The following is a 16464-nucleotide window of genomic DNA, read 5'->3' on the forward strand; positions in this document are numbered from 1 at the left end:
TGTGTCCATGGCAACAGAGACAACAGTGTGCAGGGTGCTGAAACACAGAGTGAGCACCATCTAGTGGCCAGAAGGTGTCACAGCAGCCATCTGACACTCTCAGTGCAGCACGCTGTCTAAAGGTGAATGGACACCATGTGCCGGCTGGGTGTAAAGGGGTGAATGCTGTTCACATTATTGATTGATTGTCCATGATTAATCAATGTGAATCAGTTTCCAGACAGTTCAAACTTCCATTCATCGATCGTTGTTGCAGCTTTAGAGCAGATCATGAGGATTTGAATCATAACTCTGTCTGCACAGAAACACCTCTTCACACTGTGTGGAATAACTTTATCTTTATTCATCAAAATGTACGAATATTTAATCAGCAGGACAGGAAGTAGGACACTATATGTGCCCTATATGTCACATTAAGAGAGTGACAGCCACCTAGTGGCCAGCAGTGTCATAGCAGCCTGGAGAAAATGGAATTTGATTTCATTTTGTATCTCCACCATGTTTATCTGTGAAAAACACAGTGAGCAGCAAAACCAGCAGAGTCTGACACAGAGACCCTGAGCTGAATGACAACAGGTTAGAGTTTCATTTATTTCATGTAAAGGGTTAAAAGAAGAAGGATCACTGAGGCACCTCTGATTATATCCCACAGTTATGAATGGTTGTAGACGACACTCTTCCTCCTCACGCCTCCACGTCTCTGGGTCTGTTGGTTTTAAGCACCAGGACTGGTCATGAGGACTTCCTTCAGCACCGGCTGGATTATCTGAACATCTGGGACGTCCTGCAGGAGGAAGACAGCTTTGACTGTTGATGCTGTGTCTGTGTGTGTGTGTGTGTGTGTGTCTGTCTGTGTGTGTGTGTGTGTGTGTGTGTCTGTGTGTGTGTGTGTCTGTGTGTGTGTGTGTGTGTGTGTGTCTGTGTGTGTGTGTGTCTGTGTGTGTGTGTGTGTGTGTGTGTGTGTCTGTCTGTGTGTGTGTGTGTGTGTGTGTGTGTGTCTGTGTGTCTGTCTGTGTGTGTGTGTGTGTCTGTCTGTGTGTCTGTGTGTGTGTGTCTGTGTGTCTGTCTGTGTGTGTGTCTGTGTGCGTATGTCTGCATGTGTGTGTGCGTGTCTGTGTGTGTGTGTGTGTGTGTGTGTGTCTGTCTGTGTGTGTGTGTGTGTCTGTGTGCGTGTGTCTGCATGTGTGTGTGTGTGTGTGTCTGTGTGCGTGTGTCTGCATGTGTGTGTGGGTCTGTGTGTGGAATAACTTTATCTTTATTCATCAAAATGTACTGTCTGTGTGTGTGTCTGTGTGTCTGTGTGTGTCTGTGTGTGTCTGTGTCTGTGTGTGTGTGTCTGTGTGTGTGTGTGTGTGTGTGTAGTGGCTCATACTTTTTCCTTCTCAGTGCAGACCAGGGAGTAGATGCCCAGGATGCTGAAGCTGATGCAGACACACAGCTGGAGGACAGCCAGGATGATCAACGACATGTCCATACCTGTCAACAGTTTCTGAAGGACAAAAAAATTAAACACAACCATCAGCTGACGTCAACACAGAAGATGAAGATGAAGAGTGTCCTCCTGCAATGAGCAGCGTTTGAATGTTGGCGCCCTCATGTGGCAGAGGGAATATTGGAGCTGCTTACAGCTTTTGGTGAGCAGTGCGGAGATGCCTCCTGTTAGCTATAATGCTACTGTTTGTAGCGGTTTTGTGTCACACTCTTGACTCGTTGACTAACAGGTCCTGCCCCTCCACCCCTCCACCCCCATCTGTCCTGGTCTGCCGACACCACGGCAGTCATCCAGGAGGCTGAGAATAAAGATGGCCGCCCTCTAACCACCGTAGAGGACATCTACTACTCTCTCTTACCTGAGCAAAGTACGCCACATTCCTGCAGTTGTCGTCATTTGCGTCGCCGCTAATCCATCCGTAGTTGCACATCCAGGTGATGGAGGCGTTCTCCAGGTCTACAGCATACAGCCAGATGGCAATGATGGAGAAGATGGCTCCAAGTATGTTGATGGAAACAGTAAAGCACACCTGGGAGGAGAGAGGAGTCCCGTCACAGCCGCCCGTCACTCCGCAGCTTCTGTGTCAGATTTTACTCACGATGCAGCAATTAGCAAAGCATCCTGTGAAGATGGAGACGATTCCAGCGAAGATGAACTGAAGACGAAAACAGGAAGTCAGTACATCTGACTGAACCTGTTTACAGTGACACCTGTGGCCGTTTCATGAACTGCAGTTAGCATGCTGCGACACTGACGCGTCAAATAAACGCGGTTACATGTGACGACTTACCACGGCGCCCAGCCAGTACGCAGCACCCAGGCTGCTCAGGTCCTCGGGGTGTGTGCTGGTTCGTCCCGGTCCAAGAGCGATGTTGAAGAGGCCGATCATGATCTGTACGGTCTGCATGAGGTTTAAACACATTACACCTGAATGCCTCACAGCGGGACATCAGCAGAGTGTAACTCCCTCACCCCAAAAGCTGCAAGAACACACTCGATTGATATGCAGCACGGCACCCTGAGGACGCCACGCACTGGACGAAGCGTGCCTGTCGCCATGGTGACCAGAGTCGGTCCTTTGTCCTTAACAGCAGCTGCGGACATCTTTCACACCATTGACATATGACACGTTAGCATGGACAGCTAGCTGGAACAGACAACAACACACACACCAAAACACACACAACAAAACACACAACAACACACACACACCAAAACACACACAACAACAAAACACACACAACAACAACACACAACAACACACACACACCAAAACACACACAACAACAAAACACAATAAACACACACACCGAAACACACACAACAACAAAACACAATAAACACACACACAACAACAAAACACACACAACAACAACAACACACACACAACAAAACACACAACAACACACACACCAAAACACACACAACAACAAAACACAATAAACACACACACCGAAACACACACAACAAAACACAATAAACACACACACCGAAACACACACAACAAAACACACAACAACACACACACCAAAACACACACAACAACAAAACACACAACACATACACCAAAACACACACAACAACAAAAACATCAAAACACACACACCAAAACACAATAAACACACACACCAAAACACACACAACAACAAAACACAATAAACACACACACCGAAACACACACACAACAAAACACACACAACAACAAAACACACAACAACAACTGATTGATTAAAACACTCTTGTTCCTGTTGATTTGTCATGTGACAGAAAACACAACATGTGACCAAGTCCAGGGGATTTTTTGGTTGCGTCACAATTTATTTCTTAATGACGATCAATTGATTTATCAGCAATATAATCAGCAGATCAACTGAGAATATTGATCAGAATTTCTTTCACGGCCACAGCAGACAGCTCTTATTCAAAGCATTCAACATGTGATCAGTTATTGTATCGAAAGTGAGCGCGCAGCATTGCTATGCTAACAGCTGCTGTTACAGTAAGCAGGAGCTCAAACAGGTTCTGACTCTGCTTCCTCAAGTCTCACTGTGTCCATATGTCAATTAAACACACACACACACACACACAGAAATGCTTTAAATAAATAAACATAAACAAACAGATCAATAATCTATAAATCATGATATTTACCTGTGGAGAACCTGCCTGCTGCGTTTCCTCTCTGACTGACTGACTGCAGGACTGAAAGTAAAAGCTGCAAAGCTGAGACTTCCTCTTACTCAATACTCCAAAATAAAAGCACAGTTATAAATGCACTTCATGCTTTCATGGTGTTTTATTACAGATTTTAAAACAGCTTCACAAAGACAGGAAGAGGCGTGTGTTACTGATCGTGTGTTCATTAAAGGTTTTAAACGTCAGCAGGGATCAGCTGCCGGTCGTCTTCGTCCCCCCTCTGACACAGAGACAACACAGAGTGTGTGTTGCTGTTGTGTCACACAGGTGTGGTGCTGCACGCCTCCTCCTCCTCTTCCTCCTCCATCCCACCAATCAGAGCCTTGATGCCCTGAACCGCAGACAGGACGCTGACGCAGAGCTGAATCACGGCCAGGCCGATCAACGTCACGTCCATGTAGGTCAATAACCTCTGAGGGACAAACACGGGGGACATACATGTCTCAACACAGGACTCTAATGAACCTCTGTGTTCAAACTGTGTGCTCACCTGAGCGAAGAGCGCCACCTTCCTGCAGTTGTCATCACTGCTGTTATTACACATCCAGAGCAGAGAGGCGGCGCTCAGGTCTATGGCGTACAGCACAATGGCAGTGATGGCAAAGATGGCGCCGACGATGTTCATGAAGACAGTGAAGCCCGTCTGAGCGGACACAGCATCATCACCATCTTTATCATCATCATCATCATCATCATCATCATCATCACCATCATCATCTTTATCATCATCATCTTCATCTTTATCATCATCACCATCATCATCATCATCACCATCACCATCACCATCACCATCATCATCTTTATCATCATCATCTTCATCTTTATCATCATCATCTTCATCTTTATCATCATCACCATCATCATCACCATCATCACCATCACCATCATCATCATCATCATCATCATCATCATCATCATCATCATCATCATCCTTATCATCATCATCATCATCACCATCATCATCATCATCATCACCATCAGTGTGAGGACGACACACACACACAGAGCAGAGCGTCACTCACCAGGCAGGGGGAGGGGAACCTCCCGGCCAACACAGACAGGACTCCTGTGACAATGAACTGAGGACACAAGATCAAAAGGTACCTCAGTTGTTGTTGTTGTTGTTGTTGTTGTTGTGGTGGTGGTGGTGGTGTGTGTGTGTCTGTGTGTGTGTGTGTGTCTGTGTTTGTGTGTAAATAGACAACATGCAGTTGTACTTATTTATTATGTTTACCACAGCACCCAGCCAGTAAGCGGCTCCCAGACTGCTCAGGTCTCCTGGATGTGTGCTGGTCCGTCCTGGACCCAGTCCGACGTTAAACAGGCCCACCATGATCTGCACGGCCTGTGGCAGGTTCAGACTGATTAAACCTCTCTGTGCTGGGAGGAAAACACACACACACACACATCTCCTACTTCAGTCCTCACCCCGACAACGGCGGGTCCACAGGTCCATCCCGAACTGAAGCTCAGCCGTGGAAACATGCTGCTCCTGTGACGCTCCTTCACGCCTCAGACACCAAAGCTAAGGAATCTGAAGTTCTGCAGTGAGCGGTGAGTGAATGAATGTCTGAAGGCTCAGCCAGAGCACGCAGTCCATCCAGCAGCTTATCAAATCCAAACAAGCTGTGAGATTAGACTCATTGTGCCCCCCCACCCCCCCAGCTTCTTTATTTAAGGAACTATGCAGCAGCTGCCTGAAGGAGTGTTTGTCTCCACAGAACCATCCACAGACCAGAGTGCAGAGCGCCCCCTGCTGTCTCAGGTCAAGTCACTGTGAGGTGAACTCACCTGGACTTAATCCTCAATTCATCCTGCAGCAACTAAAGCTTCACTTCCTGTTTGATTTTTTTCAGAATAAAAGCTTCCATCCCACAAAAATTAGTCCTGATGAGTCCCAGTGACGTAGACGACAAACAGCAAAAAGCAGTCAGCACCTTTTAACACCTTTATTTTTTCATGCAAAAGTCTACAATAACAAAGTGGCAATAAGGCACAAGATACGAGATTATCACAGATGATATGCAGGATTATTGAAACTGTGGATTTCTGAAGTCCACATGCAGGCTTGTGGTTCCCTTAGTAACGTAAGAAGTGTGGCGGTGTTCAGGCTGTAGGCGGAGCGCCACCTTCCTCCAGCAGGGGGCTGTACAGCTCCGGGTCATCGATGACCTGATGACAACATCGTGACAAAGAGAGCGAATACAAGTATAATCATAAACAGTTCAACACTTCATGCATAAATTCCACATTAAATCAGACTCCTGTGTGTCACCTGGATGCTTTTATTTTGAAGCACTGATCTGAAAGGTGACGCCCACCGATCACCAGTCCGTCCTCCTGAGGGAGGCGGCTCTGTGTGCTCATGGATGAGCTGAAAATGGCGACTTTGCAGGACTCAGCAGAATCAGACTGTTCTGGTTTTTGGGGGATTTGTGTTTCTGTTTGGTGCTTGCGTGTTTTTCTCCGCCTCCTTTGGAGGACTTTCTTTTTCAGAGTGGCGTGGGCGTGGTTTGCTGCTGGCTGAGGTCGGCACACCTGTTCGTCATCACGCTCCTCAGACAGGACGATGGTTCGACGCTGGATTGTTTCGCTACATGTGGCAACTAAACTCGCCGCAAGTTTAGGAAAACCTATTTACACTTTAGTCGACTCTTTCTAACTTTCTTGTGACTCTTGTCTCTTGTTTGTGTTTTTGTCTTCAGGATACAAACCAGTTTCAGACCGCTCCACTCCTCGCCACTCCTCGCCACGCCAGCCTACCGGACTGTAATATTTTGATTTCCTCTAACCTAACAGAGACGACTTTAATGTTTCAAACCTCAGGTCCTAGGAAAGTGGACGTGGACTGGATGCACAGCCATACCTCGGGTTTTGTGGCCTTCTCTTTGCTCCGCAGTGTTTGGATGCCCAGGACGGCGGCGCTGAACACCACACAGAGCTCCAGGACCGACAACACGATCAGGATGCCGTTGATGCCTCTCAGCACCATCTGATGGGACACAGAGAGAGGTGATGCAGATACTGTGAGCGGCTCCACTGCAGACCAGGAAGCCTCACCCCCGCCTCACCAGGAGCATTTCTTTGCCCCTCAGGCACTTCTCCTGCAGGAGGGCCTGATCACGGGACGGACTGGGCGTGGTCCTGCCATACCAGTAGTTGTCGCTCTCACACATCCACACAGAAATATCCACCATGTTCATGCTGTAGAGGACGATGGCAGTGATGGCGAACGCCACCCCGATGACGTTCAGGATGGCATTGAGGGTGACCTGGAACACAGGAAGCATCAGTGGGGGGGTCCATCCTCAGAGAGTCGGACATGTTCAGACAGAAGATACTCACCAGGCACGGACTCGGGTGCTTCTCCGACACGATACACATGACGCCGAACAGAATGAACTACACACCAGACAAAGACTGAATCATTAAGGAGGAACTGAACCTTTAATCCAGCGTTAGCTCACTTACCAGCGCTGCTAACCAGAAAGGAAACCCAGTGGAGTCCATTAGCCATGAGGAGGCGCTGGGAACGACACAGAGGAGGACTCCCAGCCCGATGTTCATCAGCCCGATCATGATCTGCAGAGTCTGCGAGGCAACACAACACACTGTTACACTGACTCACTCACAGTCTGGATCAGACCGCAGCGGACTCACCCCCAGCACTAACTGAGACCTCCTCTGGGCCCCCCTCAGGTATGGAGACACCTGGTAGCATGTCGGGCTGTAGCAGAGAGTCTTCAGGATCTGACACAGAGGAGGACATGGACTCTGAGGGTCAGCGGACAGCGTAAGGACGGTGAACCCGTCGGACTTGCTGATGGTCAGAGACATCCTGCCTGCAAACAGAAAGAAATAAACATTTAACCATGAAGCTAAAACAATGATGGGGACAGGAGGTAATGCTGGTGCTGCCCCCAGTGGCTGGAGGTGAAACTGCATCAGCTGCACAGGAGAGGTTCCGTCAGGACACTGAAAACATTTAGAATAAAATAATCACAACATCTTAGACAGCTAGGGACGCTTTATGTCAAGTAACATGTTAGCGTAACACGACACCACACACGTTAGCTCAGCTGATGGCTGCGCCGAACAGCCAGAGGAGACAGACGCCATCTTGGACTTTATGTGCTCTCAATCAGAGAGGTTTGTTTTTATGAAAGTTTCCTGACATGTTACCAATAAACACACACACAGTAACACACACACACACACACACACACACACATACACAGTAACACACACACACACACACACACACACATACACAGTAACACACACACACACACACACACACACACACACACACACACACACACACAGCATTCAGCTAACTTGGTCTGCAGTGAGGAGCAGCACAGCACCGAGCGTGGGACAAAGACTTTGACAAATGAAATCAAACATTTTAAAGACTGACCGTCAGAGAGAAGCCAAAACACCAAAATATAATCAGCCTGGATTGTTGCGCAGTTCTCTGTTGACGAGGAAGTGCTGCTGTTCCCAGCAGTCTCCTCCCATCTACAGCTTAACCCTTTGTTGAGATATCTGAACACAAAGAGGAGGGAGGAAACAAAGAGAAAGAGAGTCACAACAGCGATCTATCAAAGTCTGGTCTTCACAACACAAGTTTGTGTATAATCACACCATCAAAGGAGCAGCTCGTACACACACCTGCTCATCAGGCTGGAAAATGTTACACAGCACAAGAGTTTGGACTCCACAAAGTCACAAATGTGTACAAATGTAGGAACTTCAAGCCCATTGATAACCTCCCCAGGAGCAGTCTAACTACAGAAATCACTGCAAAAACAGGGCATGAACCCAGGGTCACCTTTGGTAACCTCGATGCTAATGTGGATGAATCCACCACCAGGAGCATGCTGAACTACATGGACATGTGTGATATTGTCAAAGCTTCCATATCATGTGTTCATCTTGGTTTGGTAGATATAAAGAAGTTAAAAAAGTGTGCAGGCTGTAAGATCACATGCACAAAACCCTGTTAAGTTCTCTTTCCCATGACTTCTATTCTTATTTATAGTGTTAAATTAAACTTTTGATATTAATCTGCATCCAATATCAAACATTAAACACATTAGCATGATCAAAACGTCGTAAATAAACCAGAAAAACACGTTTTACCCTGTCACCAAGCAAGTGTTTATGTATTTAAGCTAATTCCTACAATACCCACATTGCATTGCGGCGGTACCCGGAAAAGGAAAATAACACAACAATCACCTGACTCCTCTGTGTGTTGTAGATCAGCTTGTGATAGTTTAAAGCAATTGATTGTAAACACATTAATTATCTTTTTCACGCCATCACACGTTCGTTTACACGGCAGCCATGTTGAGACCGAAGGCGCTGACGCAGGTTCTCAGCCAGGCGAACACAAACGGAGTCCAGAGCACGCTGTGAGTACGGCTAGCTGAAACCATGCTAACGAGGCTAGCTGAAACCATGCTAACGAGGCTAGCTAGAGGGGACTTTGTGGGACCGTTTAATGTAATTTCTGACGGCTGCAGGTTGTTATAGTGACAGTGACAGTACTTGTGACATGGAAACATTAAGTGTTATTTTATTTAACAGTGTTTACGTGTTGTTAGCACCGAGTTAGCTTCAACTTTTTAGGGGGTGTAACTACTTTAGCTTTAAGTTTGGGAGCAGTCGCTGACTTATGTTTTATTTTTTTAAGCCAGCTGTTTAAATGTCATATACATTCAGTTTAACACACTGCAATAAAATATTTCTAACAGTTTCTGTTATTGATTAGTCTGTGCACGGACTCTGGTTGGTCAGTTTAAGCTCTTGAAGTTGATCCCATAAACACATACTGTTGCTGGAGTAGAAGCAAATATACATCATTACCATGCGTGTAAACTGTTCAGACAGATTGACCTGGATGTATGTTTAATCTGAATACATGGTAAGCTCACACAGTCCACTCAGATTAAAGCAGCAGATGAACCCTGTCCATGTTCCTGTCTCAGTCAGCGTGGGGTCTTTGTGCACTGCCCTCCACTCTGATACTGAAACATTTTGCCCTTTTTTGTCAGATTACTGAATAATGAAGGTTCCCTCCTGGCTTACTCTGGATATGGAGACACTGACGCACGAGTAACAGCTGCCATCGCCAGCAACATCTGGGCAGCGTACGACAAGAACGGCCACCAGGCCTTCAACGAGGACAAACTCAAATTCATCCTGATGGACTGTATGGTGAGGGGCGCCGTTCGTCCAGCTCCGCTCCAACTCTTCTCAGAGCGTGTGTGTGAAAATGTTGTTGTTGTTCTTTCAGGAAGGGAGAGTGGCCATCACACGCGTAGCCAACCTGCTGCTGTGCATGTACGCCAAAGAGACAGTGGGCTTTGGGATGCTGAAAGCCAAGGTGAGGTTCAAACCGTCAGGTGAAGGTGATCAGATCTAAGGGGCACAAATAATAAAAGACTTACTGATGTTTGTATGAAAACAAACCAGATCAGGGATGTTTATCTCTCCAGATATGCTGCTTTTAACATGTGTTGATCAGTGTACAGCTGCTTTATTTTCCCTTTATGGAGCGGTAAGCACTCGATGTGGCTGCTCTGATCTTCCAGCCAGTTTCAGGGCAGATGAGACACCTTCTGCAGGATGACGAGCTGCAGGTTTCTTAGTCATAGTTTCACAACTGGAGTTTCTTAACCTGATGAGTCTGGGCGGTCATTCTAGGCACCTGGTTGTACCTGACCGGTTCTGTCAATGACACACAGAGGCACGGGCCCATTGTTGAGCAGCATCATGCATCTGATCTGTGTCTGTGTGTGTTTGTGTTTGCAGGCAGAGGCGCTGGTGCAGTATTTGGAGGAACCGTTAACTCAAGTGGCTGCATCATAGAGGAGTCAAACAGTCTGCTGATGTTTGGACTCATGTAACATTCTGCTTCTTCACTAAGTGCATACAGCATCTTATTTATGTGTGTGTGTGTGTGTGTGTGTGTGTGTTGTATAGATTTCTAACATTTGACCCTTCAGGTCCATGTAGTGTCTCAGAATGACGCTGTGATGAGATGATTCCATTATCAGACAGCTGATGTTGTTTGTTCACTTTTGTCTGCACAGATATTAAATATTTTGATTCCTGTCATAACTTTAATCAGAGTTTCTGTTATAAGATAATTTAGCTTTTTATTTCCAAAGGTGTCAAATAAAAAATTAATACAGAGTCAAAATGTGTGATAAATAGACAGGATTACAGTTGTTGGGTTTTATTTTTCAAAATATTTGTTTGAGGTTTAAACCGGCCGCTCCGTCCTGCGCTCTGACGTCTCCTCCCTGAATAAATGTCTCCTATCCGGACTCAGCGGTGGGAGTTCAGAGACTGTGAGACGTGGCTCAGAGACAGAGTTCTGGACGCCTCCATCCAGCTGGACCGGCTGGTTCAGTGCTGACAGACGTGCAGCTCTGTGCGGTGAGGCTCGCTGTGGTGGCTGCTGTGTTTACATCAGCTCAGGTTCCACTTCCTGCTGCTCCCTGGTGGAGAGAAGGTTTGATACAGATTTGTTCTCACTCTGCTTCTCATTTAATCACCCTGTGAGGAAGTGTAGGGCTTCAGGATCCTAAAGACAACAGCACCCTCCTCAGGAGAAAGGAGCAGCTACACTACAAGTGACACCTTTAAAAGAGGTTCGACGTTCATCCAAAAGACTTTCTACTGATTGTTTAGTATCAGCCAGGAGTCAGGGTCACATCTAATAGCTTGATCCATCTCTAATGGTAAGTAAAGTAAAACCTTTCTGATTCAAAGCAGAGGTGGTTTGAATCAGTGTGTTACAGACTTGGATTCCCAACCCTTATCATTCCCTGCTCCCTGCTTCCTGCTTGCTGCATGCAGTAATTTGATCCAGCAGGAGGCGCCTGACAGTCCCCCTCAGCTGTACCTGTCCAACCTGCCCTGTGCTGACACCATTACTGAGACACACCTCCGTCAGTGCTGTGCCACTCCCTGCCTCAGACCCCGCCTGCAGCAGCAGCAGCTGAACAACCTGGATACGCTCCTCATGTCCTGTTCAAGCAAGCCAGCCCGCTGCGTGTGAGCCGAGGGAGCGGTGAAGGGCGCAGAGCTGCAGACGCTGCTTTGTCTCTGCAGCCATTTCCTCTGGATGTGTGTGGGTTCTGCTCTCTACAGACTCTGAGTGCCGGAGAGGAGCAGCAGCGAGGCACAGACGGCTGCACTGAATGGACAGAAGATGGGGTCAGACGAGGCGTACAACTTTGTCTTTAAGGGTGAGCTCTTTTGAATTGAACTTGAATGCAGCTGTGCTGCTGAAAGGTGTCATATTCTAACGTCCTTCCGTGTTTATTATTAACTCAGCAGTTTCCAGGAACAGGAGCATGTGTGCACAGAAATCAGGCGGTACACAGAAATACACAACTCAGAGCCTGGACGCAGGTCCATGGATGTATGAATACAGTTATTTATGCAGCTATTGTTTAAAGCAGAGGGTCAGATCAGCTCCAGAACATTTCACACATGCACAGCTTAACGCTGGACTCTCATAGCAGCAGATCAGAGGAGTCAGACATCAGTCTGTGTGACAGGGCGGTGCAGAGGTGCTGTTGGTCCCAGGCGGGGACAGCTGTTGGAGTCTCCGTCAGCAGCGTCCACACATGGACAGAGGAGAGCTGGAGACAGACTGCACGATGCCTGACACAGGCTGAGAGCCACAGACACAGTCTGTCAGTCTGTGTCTGTTCTCAGGGTTTAACCTCACTGTAGTGAAATGAAATGTAAAAAGTTTGTCTCTGTTTCCTCTGCTCCTGTAGCAGTGAGACGTCCGCTGTTACAGCAGCACCGAGTTTCTATAGTTGTCCTGATGATGTGTCTGCTGTCTGTTCGACCCTCTTCATCCATACAGTCACAACAGGAGCAGAACAAAGGGAGGCGTCCAGAACCAAACCACCTACACTAAGTCCTGTGTCAGAGAGCAGAGACGTTCCAGGCTGCTTAATGTTTCACTCGGGCTAACCTGATCGTAGCTTCATGAGTTAAATCACTCCTCTCAGCTCATGTATATCAAATAGAAGAAATCGATATTTCCAGGCCTTAGAGCTGAAACTCAGGGACATGGTCTCCAATAGGGAAAGATTGGACAGTTTCTTCCTGGTAAAATGTGACAAACCATCCTGTGAGGGAGCAGTCTTTAAATGTTTTTACAGTGCAGACAAACAGCAGCTTAATAACAGAAATAAGTGAGTCAATGAAGAGGTTTATTTGGGTTTGAGGAGCAGTATTTAGGCCTCCGGTGTACAGTTCTGAAGGTCATGGCAGCAAACAAAGGGAATATTTATACCTGATCCGCGGCCGAGTGCTTGAAGGCCGCTCGTCTCGTATTGCCATAGAAACCAGAGGTATTGTTTGCATAAGAAGTTACTTAGTGCTGGAGGAGAAAGGGAAATGGAAACAGGCTGCACGGAGGACAGCAACCAAAAACCAGCCTGTGAACGTCTCTCTGCCTCCCACCGATGAACAGGCTGCAGTGTGTCACAGCCGGTGGGAATCAGCAGGTGCTCAGCATCTATCAGCAGCTTCCCGTCTGATGTGTTGTTTATGCTGGTTTGAGGGTTAAAATTCAAACTTTGGACAAAAAGGAAACACTTGAAATAACTTGTGTAGCTCAGCAGGCCGCCATGCTAGCTGTTTGTTTCCAGTTTATGCTAAGCTAAGCTAATCAGCAGCTTCTTTGCACCATGAAAGGTGTTTAACACGGCGTCTGCGGCCTCTGTGTGAGGCTTCAGGTCACAGGTTTCCTGAAAATGATGCTGCTTCCCAGAATGTCCAGATGATCCCTTCACATCCAGACTCCAACGTGGCTCAGCAGATGTCATCATCAGTCAGACCATCATGTGTTCCCGCTCCTCACTGCGGCCATACTTTTTCTATCTGTGCCAATCAAGCGGATCTTTTTTTCCTCTGTGAGTCAGCTGCTAATGACTGAAACCCAAACATTAGTCACTGAAGTGCACGGCGGGGGTGTCTGTGCTCACCTCATGCCCTGTTTACCCAGCAGGTAGGTCCCTCTGACCACGATTAGAGAACTGGTTCCACCTGATCTGGACTCACCCTGTGCTCCTTCAGACTGATTCAGTGAGGGATGTGATGCAGTGATATACCCCACAGCAGAACCTTTATTTGTGTTCTTTTCTCTGCACGGTGTCATTAAAAGGATTAAAAATTACTTAAGAGTGTAATTATCATAGTGTCAGACAGACTGTGGCTTTATGGAGCAACTCAGAGACACACCTGGACTGAAGGCGGCGATTATTCAGGGTTAGTTCTGTGTTGGTTTAGTTTTGCAACATGTGAAGATGAGTCTGTGTCCTCTGCAGTGGTTCTGATCGGAGAGTCTGGTGTTGGAAAGAGCAACCTGCTGTCCCGCTTCACCAAGAACGAGTTCAACCACGACAGTCGAACCACCATCGGGGTGGAGTTCAGCACGCGGACGGTGCAGCTCAGCGGCTTCACCATCAAGGCCCAGATCTGGGACACGGCCGGACTGGAGCGGTACAGGGCCATCACTTCAGCGTGAGTACACAGCGGACGTGTGTGCTAAGCTAACAGTCTGCTAGCTGTTCGCCCAGAGAGACTCAAGCTTGTAATTACTCTCACTGCCAGCAGGGGGAGACAACAGTTCGGCAATGTAGCTTCAAGTCAGAACGTTAAAGGCACAGCATGGTCCTGGAGAATTTCTAGATTCTGTCTGATGCATAGGGGGCGCTCTGACAGCTGTACATTTCATTATTGTCATTATTTTTACGTCACAGCGCCCTCTAGGTGAACTGCAACCAGCGTCAGTAGCTCCCAGCACCTGTCTGATGTGACCAAGACCCCGTTCACACTGGGGAAACCAGAGCAGAGGTGGATCTAGCCGGATTGGCTCAAATGTGGCTCAGGTCTGGGTCAGGGGACTAAAAATGTCTCTTTAACAACAAACACGCTCTGAAGCTGTTGAACACCCTCCTCCCATCCTCAGCCTCCTCCTACATTACCTGAGAAGCGAGCAGCACGTTCTCCATGTTCAGCCTGACGCTCAGAGGGTCTGTGCGCCATCACTGATTGTTTCCTTTAATTAAACTAGAAGGATTAACCGTGTGGAGACTGGTTTAAGACAATAGCAGCGTGTCATGTTTAGTTTTCAGCCTGGATTAGCTCCTCTCTGACAGCCCAGCTTTTGGAGTAATTACTCGCCGACTTATTCCAGCAAATGCATATTCTGACTCCCATGGAATTTCCCATTTGTGCTGTAACAAGCAGCTAAAACCCATTAAAGTGGAATTAATTATGCTGCTGGAAGAAAGGGGCAGCATCCATCTTTTCTTTCCTGTCTCACCCCTGGCAGGTATTACAGAGGAGCGGTCGGAGCCCTGCTGGTCTATGACATCACCAAACACCTGACCTATGAGAGCGTGGAGCGCTGGCTGAAGGAGCTGTACGACCACGCCGACCCCCACATCGTGGTGATGCTGGTGGGCAACAAGACGGACCTGGAGTCGGAGAGATCGGTGCCCAACGAGGAGGCCAAAGACTTCGCAGGTAGAAGCAGAACTTTGAGTCCAGTTCTTCACGTCTTCATCACACACACATGATGTGAATTAACCATCTGTACTCTGCAGAGAAGAAGGGTCTCCTGTTCCTGGAGACCTCGGCTTTGGAGTCAACTAATGTGGAAGCAGCTTTCAGCAACGTGTTAGCAGGTAATGTGTGTGTGTGTGATAGCAGAGGTTCTCTCTTCCTGTCTTTCCAAACACTTAGGCCCCGTTCACACTGGAGAAAGTCATTCCAGCTAGAGTAGGATTGAGCCCAGACAGCCTTTAAGCTGGATGCGTTCAGACCTATTTTCAAATCTGGCTAGCACACACTTGTGTCCGCACTCAATCCGGCTTCATCCAGCATGTTTGCTGTCCTCCGAACCACTAGGTGGCGCCTTGTAATATACAGAGTCCGTTCGCGCTGTGGTAGGACCGTGTGTGCGCATGCGTCATGCGGTTTTTTGTCCCCTGTCGCGCCCGTGAACCGGAAGTAGCATGTCGCTAGCCGGAAGTAGCATGTCGCTAGCCGGAAGTAGCATGTCGCTAGCCGGAAGTAGCATGTCGCTAGCCGGATTCACTCAAAAAGAGTCTTTTAGATTAAGCTTACAGGTGTGGTTCTTCTCAGTCGGCAGTGGTTTTGGTTTTCTGGTATTTTTAATCCTTCACATAGTTTAAACAGCTGCAGGTTCTTTCTCCTTTCAGTTGACATAAAACTGTAACATTCTCCCCCGCTGCATCTCTTCCATGTAAATGTCCTGCTGCAGAGATTCACAGGAAGGTGAGCAGTAAGGAGGTGGTGCGAGGCTCCATCAGCGCCGTGTCCCTGAACAGCTCCAGACCAGAAAACACAGAGGAGAGGAAGGCCTGCTGCAGAAACATCTGATCGGAGACTCCTCCCCTCAGGGAGGCGGCGTCACTCCGCCGCCACTTTAAATATGACTGAGGTGCTGCACGGTGGGTTTATTTTTTTTTCTAGACCACTAGTGCAGCTGGAATCAGCCTTTCATGAGGTCCCGCTCCTGATCGAACAAAGGTCAAAGGTGAACGTCACCTGTCAGATTATTAGAGATGTGTGAATGTTTGAAATGATGCGAGCCTGTTTCACTGCTTTAATCCGAATGTTGCACAGACTGACTGACTCTGCTGAGCGTGACGATGAGACTGAGATGATTTCTGCTGAAAATAAACGATTCATGGATCAGACGG

At 47.6% G+C, this 16464-nt stretch overlaps 5 protein-coding genes across 5 annotated transcripts; 2 read left to right on the forward strand and 3 right to left on the reverse strand.

Annotated features, from left to right (window-relative positions):
• Nucleotides 1–328: 328 nt before the first annotated feature.
• LOC114448803 (uncharacterized) lies at nucleotides 329–3728 on the reverse strand. Its single transcript, XM_028425992.1, has 7 exons — nucleotides 3644–3728; nucleotides 2465–2596; nucleotides 2283–2393; nucleotides 2091–2147; nucleotides 1851–2021; nucleotides 1373–1489; nucleotides 329–784 (listed from the first exon to the last, which is right to left on the reverse strand). The coding sequence occupies exons 2-7, from the start codon at nucleotides 2594–2596 to the stop codon at nucleotides 716–718; spliced, it is 657 nt and encodes a 218-aa protein (XP_028281793.1). The 5' UTR covers nucleotides 3644–3728; the 3' UTR covers nucleotides 329–715.
• A 113-nt stretch (nucleotides 3729–3841) lies between these two features.
• Nucleotides 3842–5253, reverse strand: LOC114448940 (high affinity immunoglobulin epsilon receptor subunit beta-like). Its single transcript, XM_028426197.1, has 5 exons — nucleotides 5117–5253; nucleotides 4923–5033; nucleotides 4711–4767; nucleotides 4179–4331; nucleotides 3842–4100 (listed from the first exon to the last, which is right to left on the reverse strand). Exons 1-5 carry the CDS (start codon nucleotides 5171–5173, stop codon nucleotides 3948–3950), a joined length of 531 nt encoding a protein of 176 aa, XP_028281998.1. The 5' UTR covers nucleotides 5174–5253; the 3' UTR covers nucleotides 3842–3947.
• A 369-nt stretch (nucleotides 5254–5622) lies between these two features.
• LOC114448529 (membrane-spanning 4-domains subfamily A member 15-like) lies at nucleotides 5623–8236 on the reverse strand. Its single transcript, XM_028425528.1, has 7 exons — nucleotides 8109–8236; nucleotides 7349–7530; nucleotides 7160–7279; nucleotides 7034–7090; nucleotides 6760–6960; nucleotides 6555–6680; nucleotides 5623–5860 (listed from the first exon to the last, which is right to left on the reverse strand). The coding sequence occupies exons 2-7, from the start codon at nucleotides 7523–7525 to the stop codon at nucleotides 5795–5797; spliced, it is 747 nt and encodes a 248-aa protein (XP_028281329.1). The 5' UTR covers nucleotides 7526–7530; nucleotides 8109–8236; the 3' UTR covers nucleotides 5623–5794.
• Nucleotides 8237–8909: 673 nt separating this feature from the next.
• On the forward strand, nucleotides 8910–10895 carry lamtor2 (late endosomal/lysosomal adaptor, MAPK and MTOR activator 2). Its single transcript, XM_028425434.1, has 4 exons — nucleotides 8910–9108; nucleotides 9751–9913; nucleotides 9993–10082; nucleotides 10511–10895. Exons 1-4 carry the CDS (start codon nucleotides 9041–9043, stop codon nucleotides 10565–10567), a joined length of 378 nt encoding a protein of 125 aa, XP_028281235.1. The 5' UTR covers nucleotides 8910–9040; the 3' UTR covers nucleotides 10568–10895.
• A 305-nt stretch (nucleotides 10896–11200) lies between these two features.
• On the forward strand, nucleotides 11201–16461 carry rab25b (RAB25, member RAS oncogene family b). Its single transcript, XM_028425433.1, has 6 exons — nucleotides 11201–11445; nucleotides 11564–11955; nucleotides 14059–14254; nucleotides 15069–15262; nucleotides 15343–15423; nucleotides 16023–16461. Exons 2-6 carry the CDS (start codon nucleotides 11919–11921, stop codon nucleotides 16139–16141), a joined length of 627 nt encoding a protein of 208 aa, XP_028281234.1. The 5' UTR covers nucleotides 11201–11445; nucleotides 11564–11918; the 3' UTR covers nucleotides 16142–16461.
• The last annotated feature ends 3 nt before the right edge of the window (nucleotides 16462–16464 follow it).

The sequence above is a fragment of the Parambassis ranga genome, chromosome 16, assembly GCF_900634625.1.
Source record: "Parambassis ranga chromosome 16, fParRan2.1, whole genome shotgun sequence".
NCBI lineage: Eukaryota > Metazoa > Chordata > Actinopteri > Ambassidae > Parambassis > Parambassis ranga.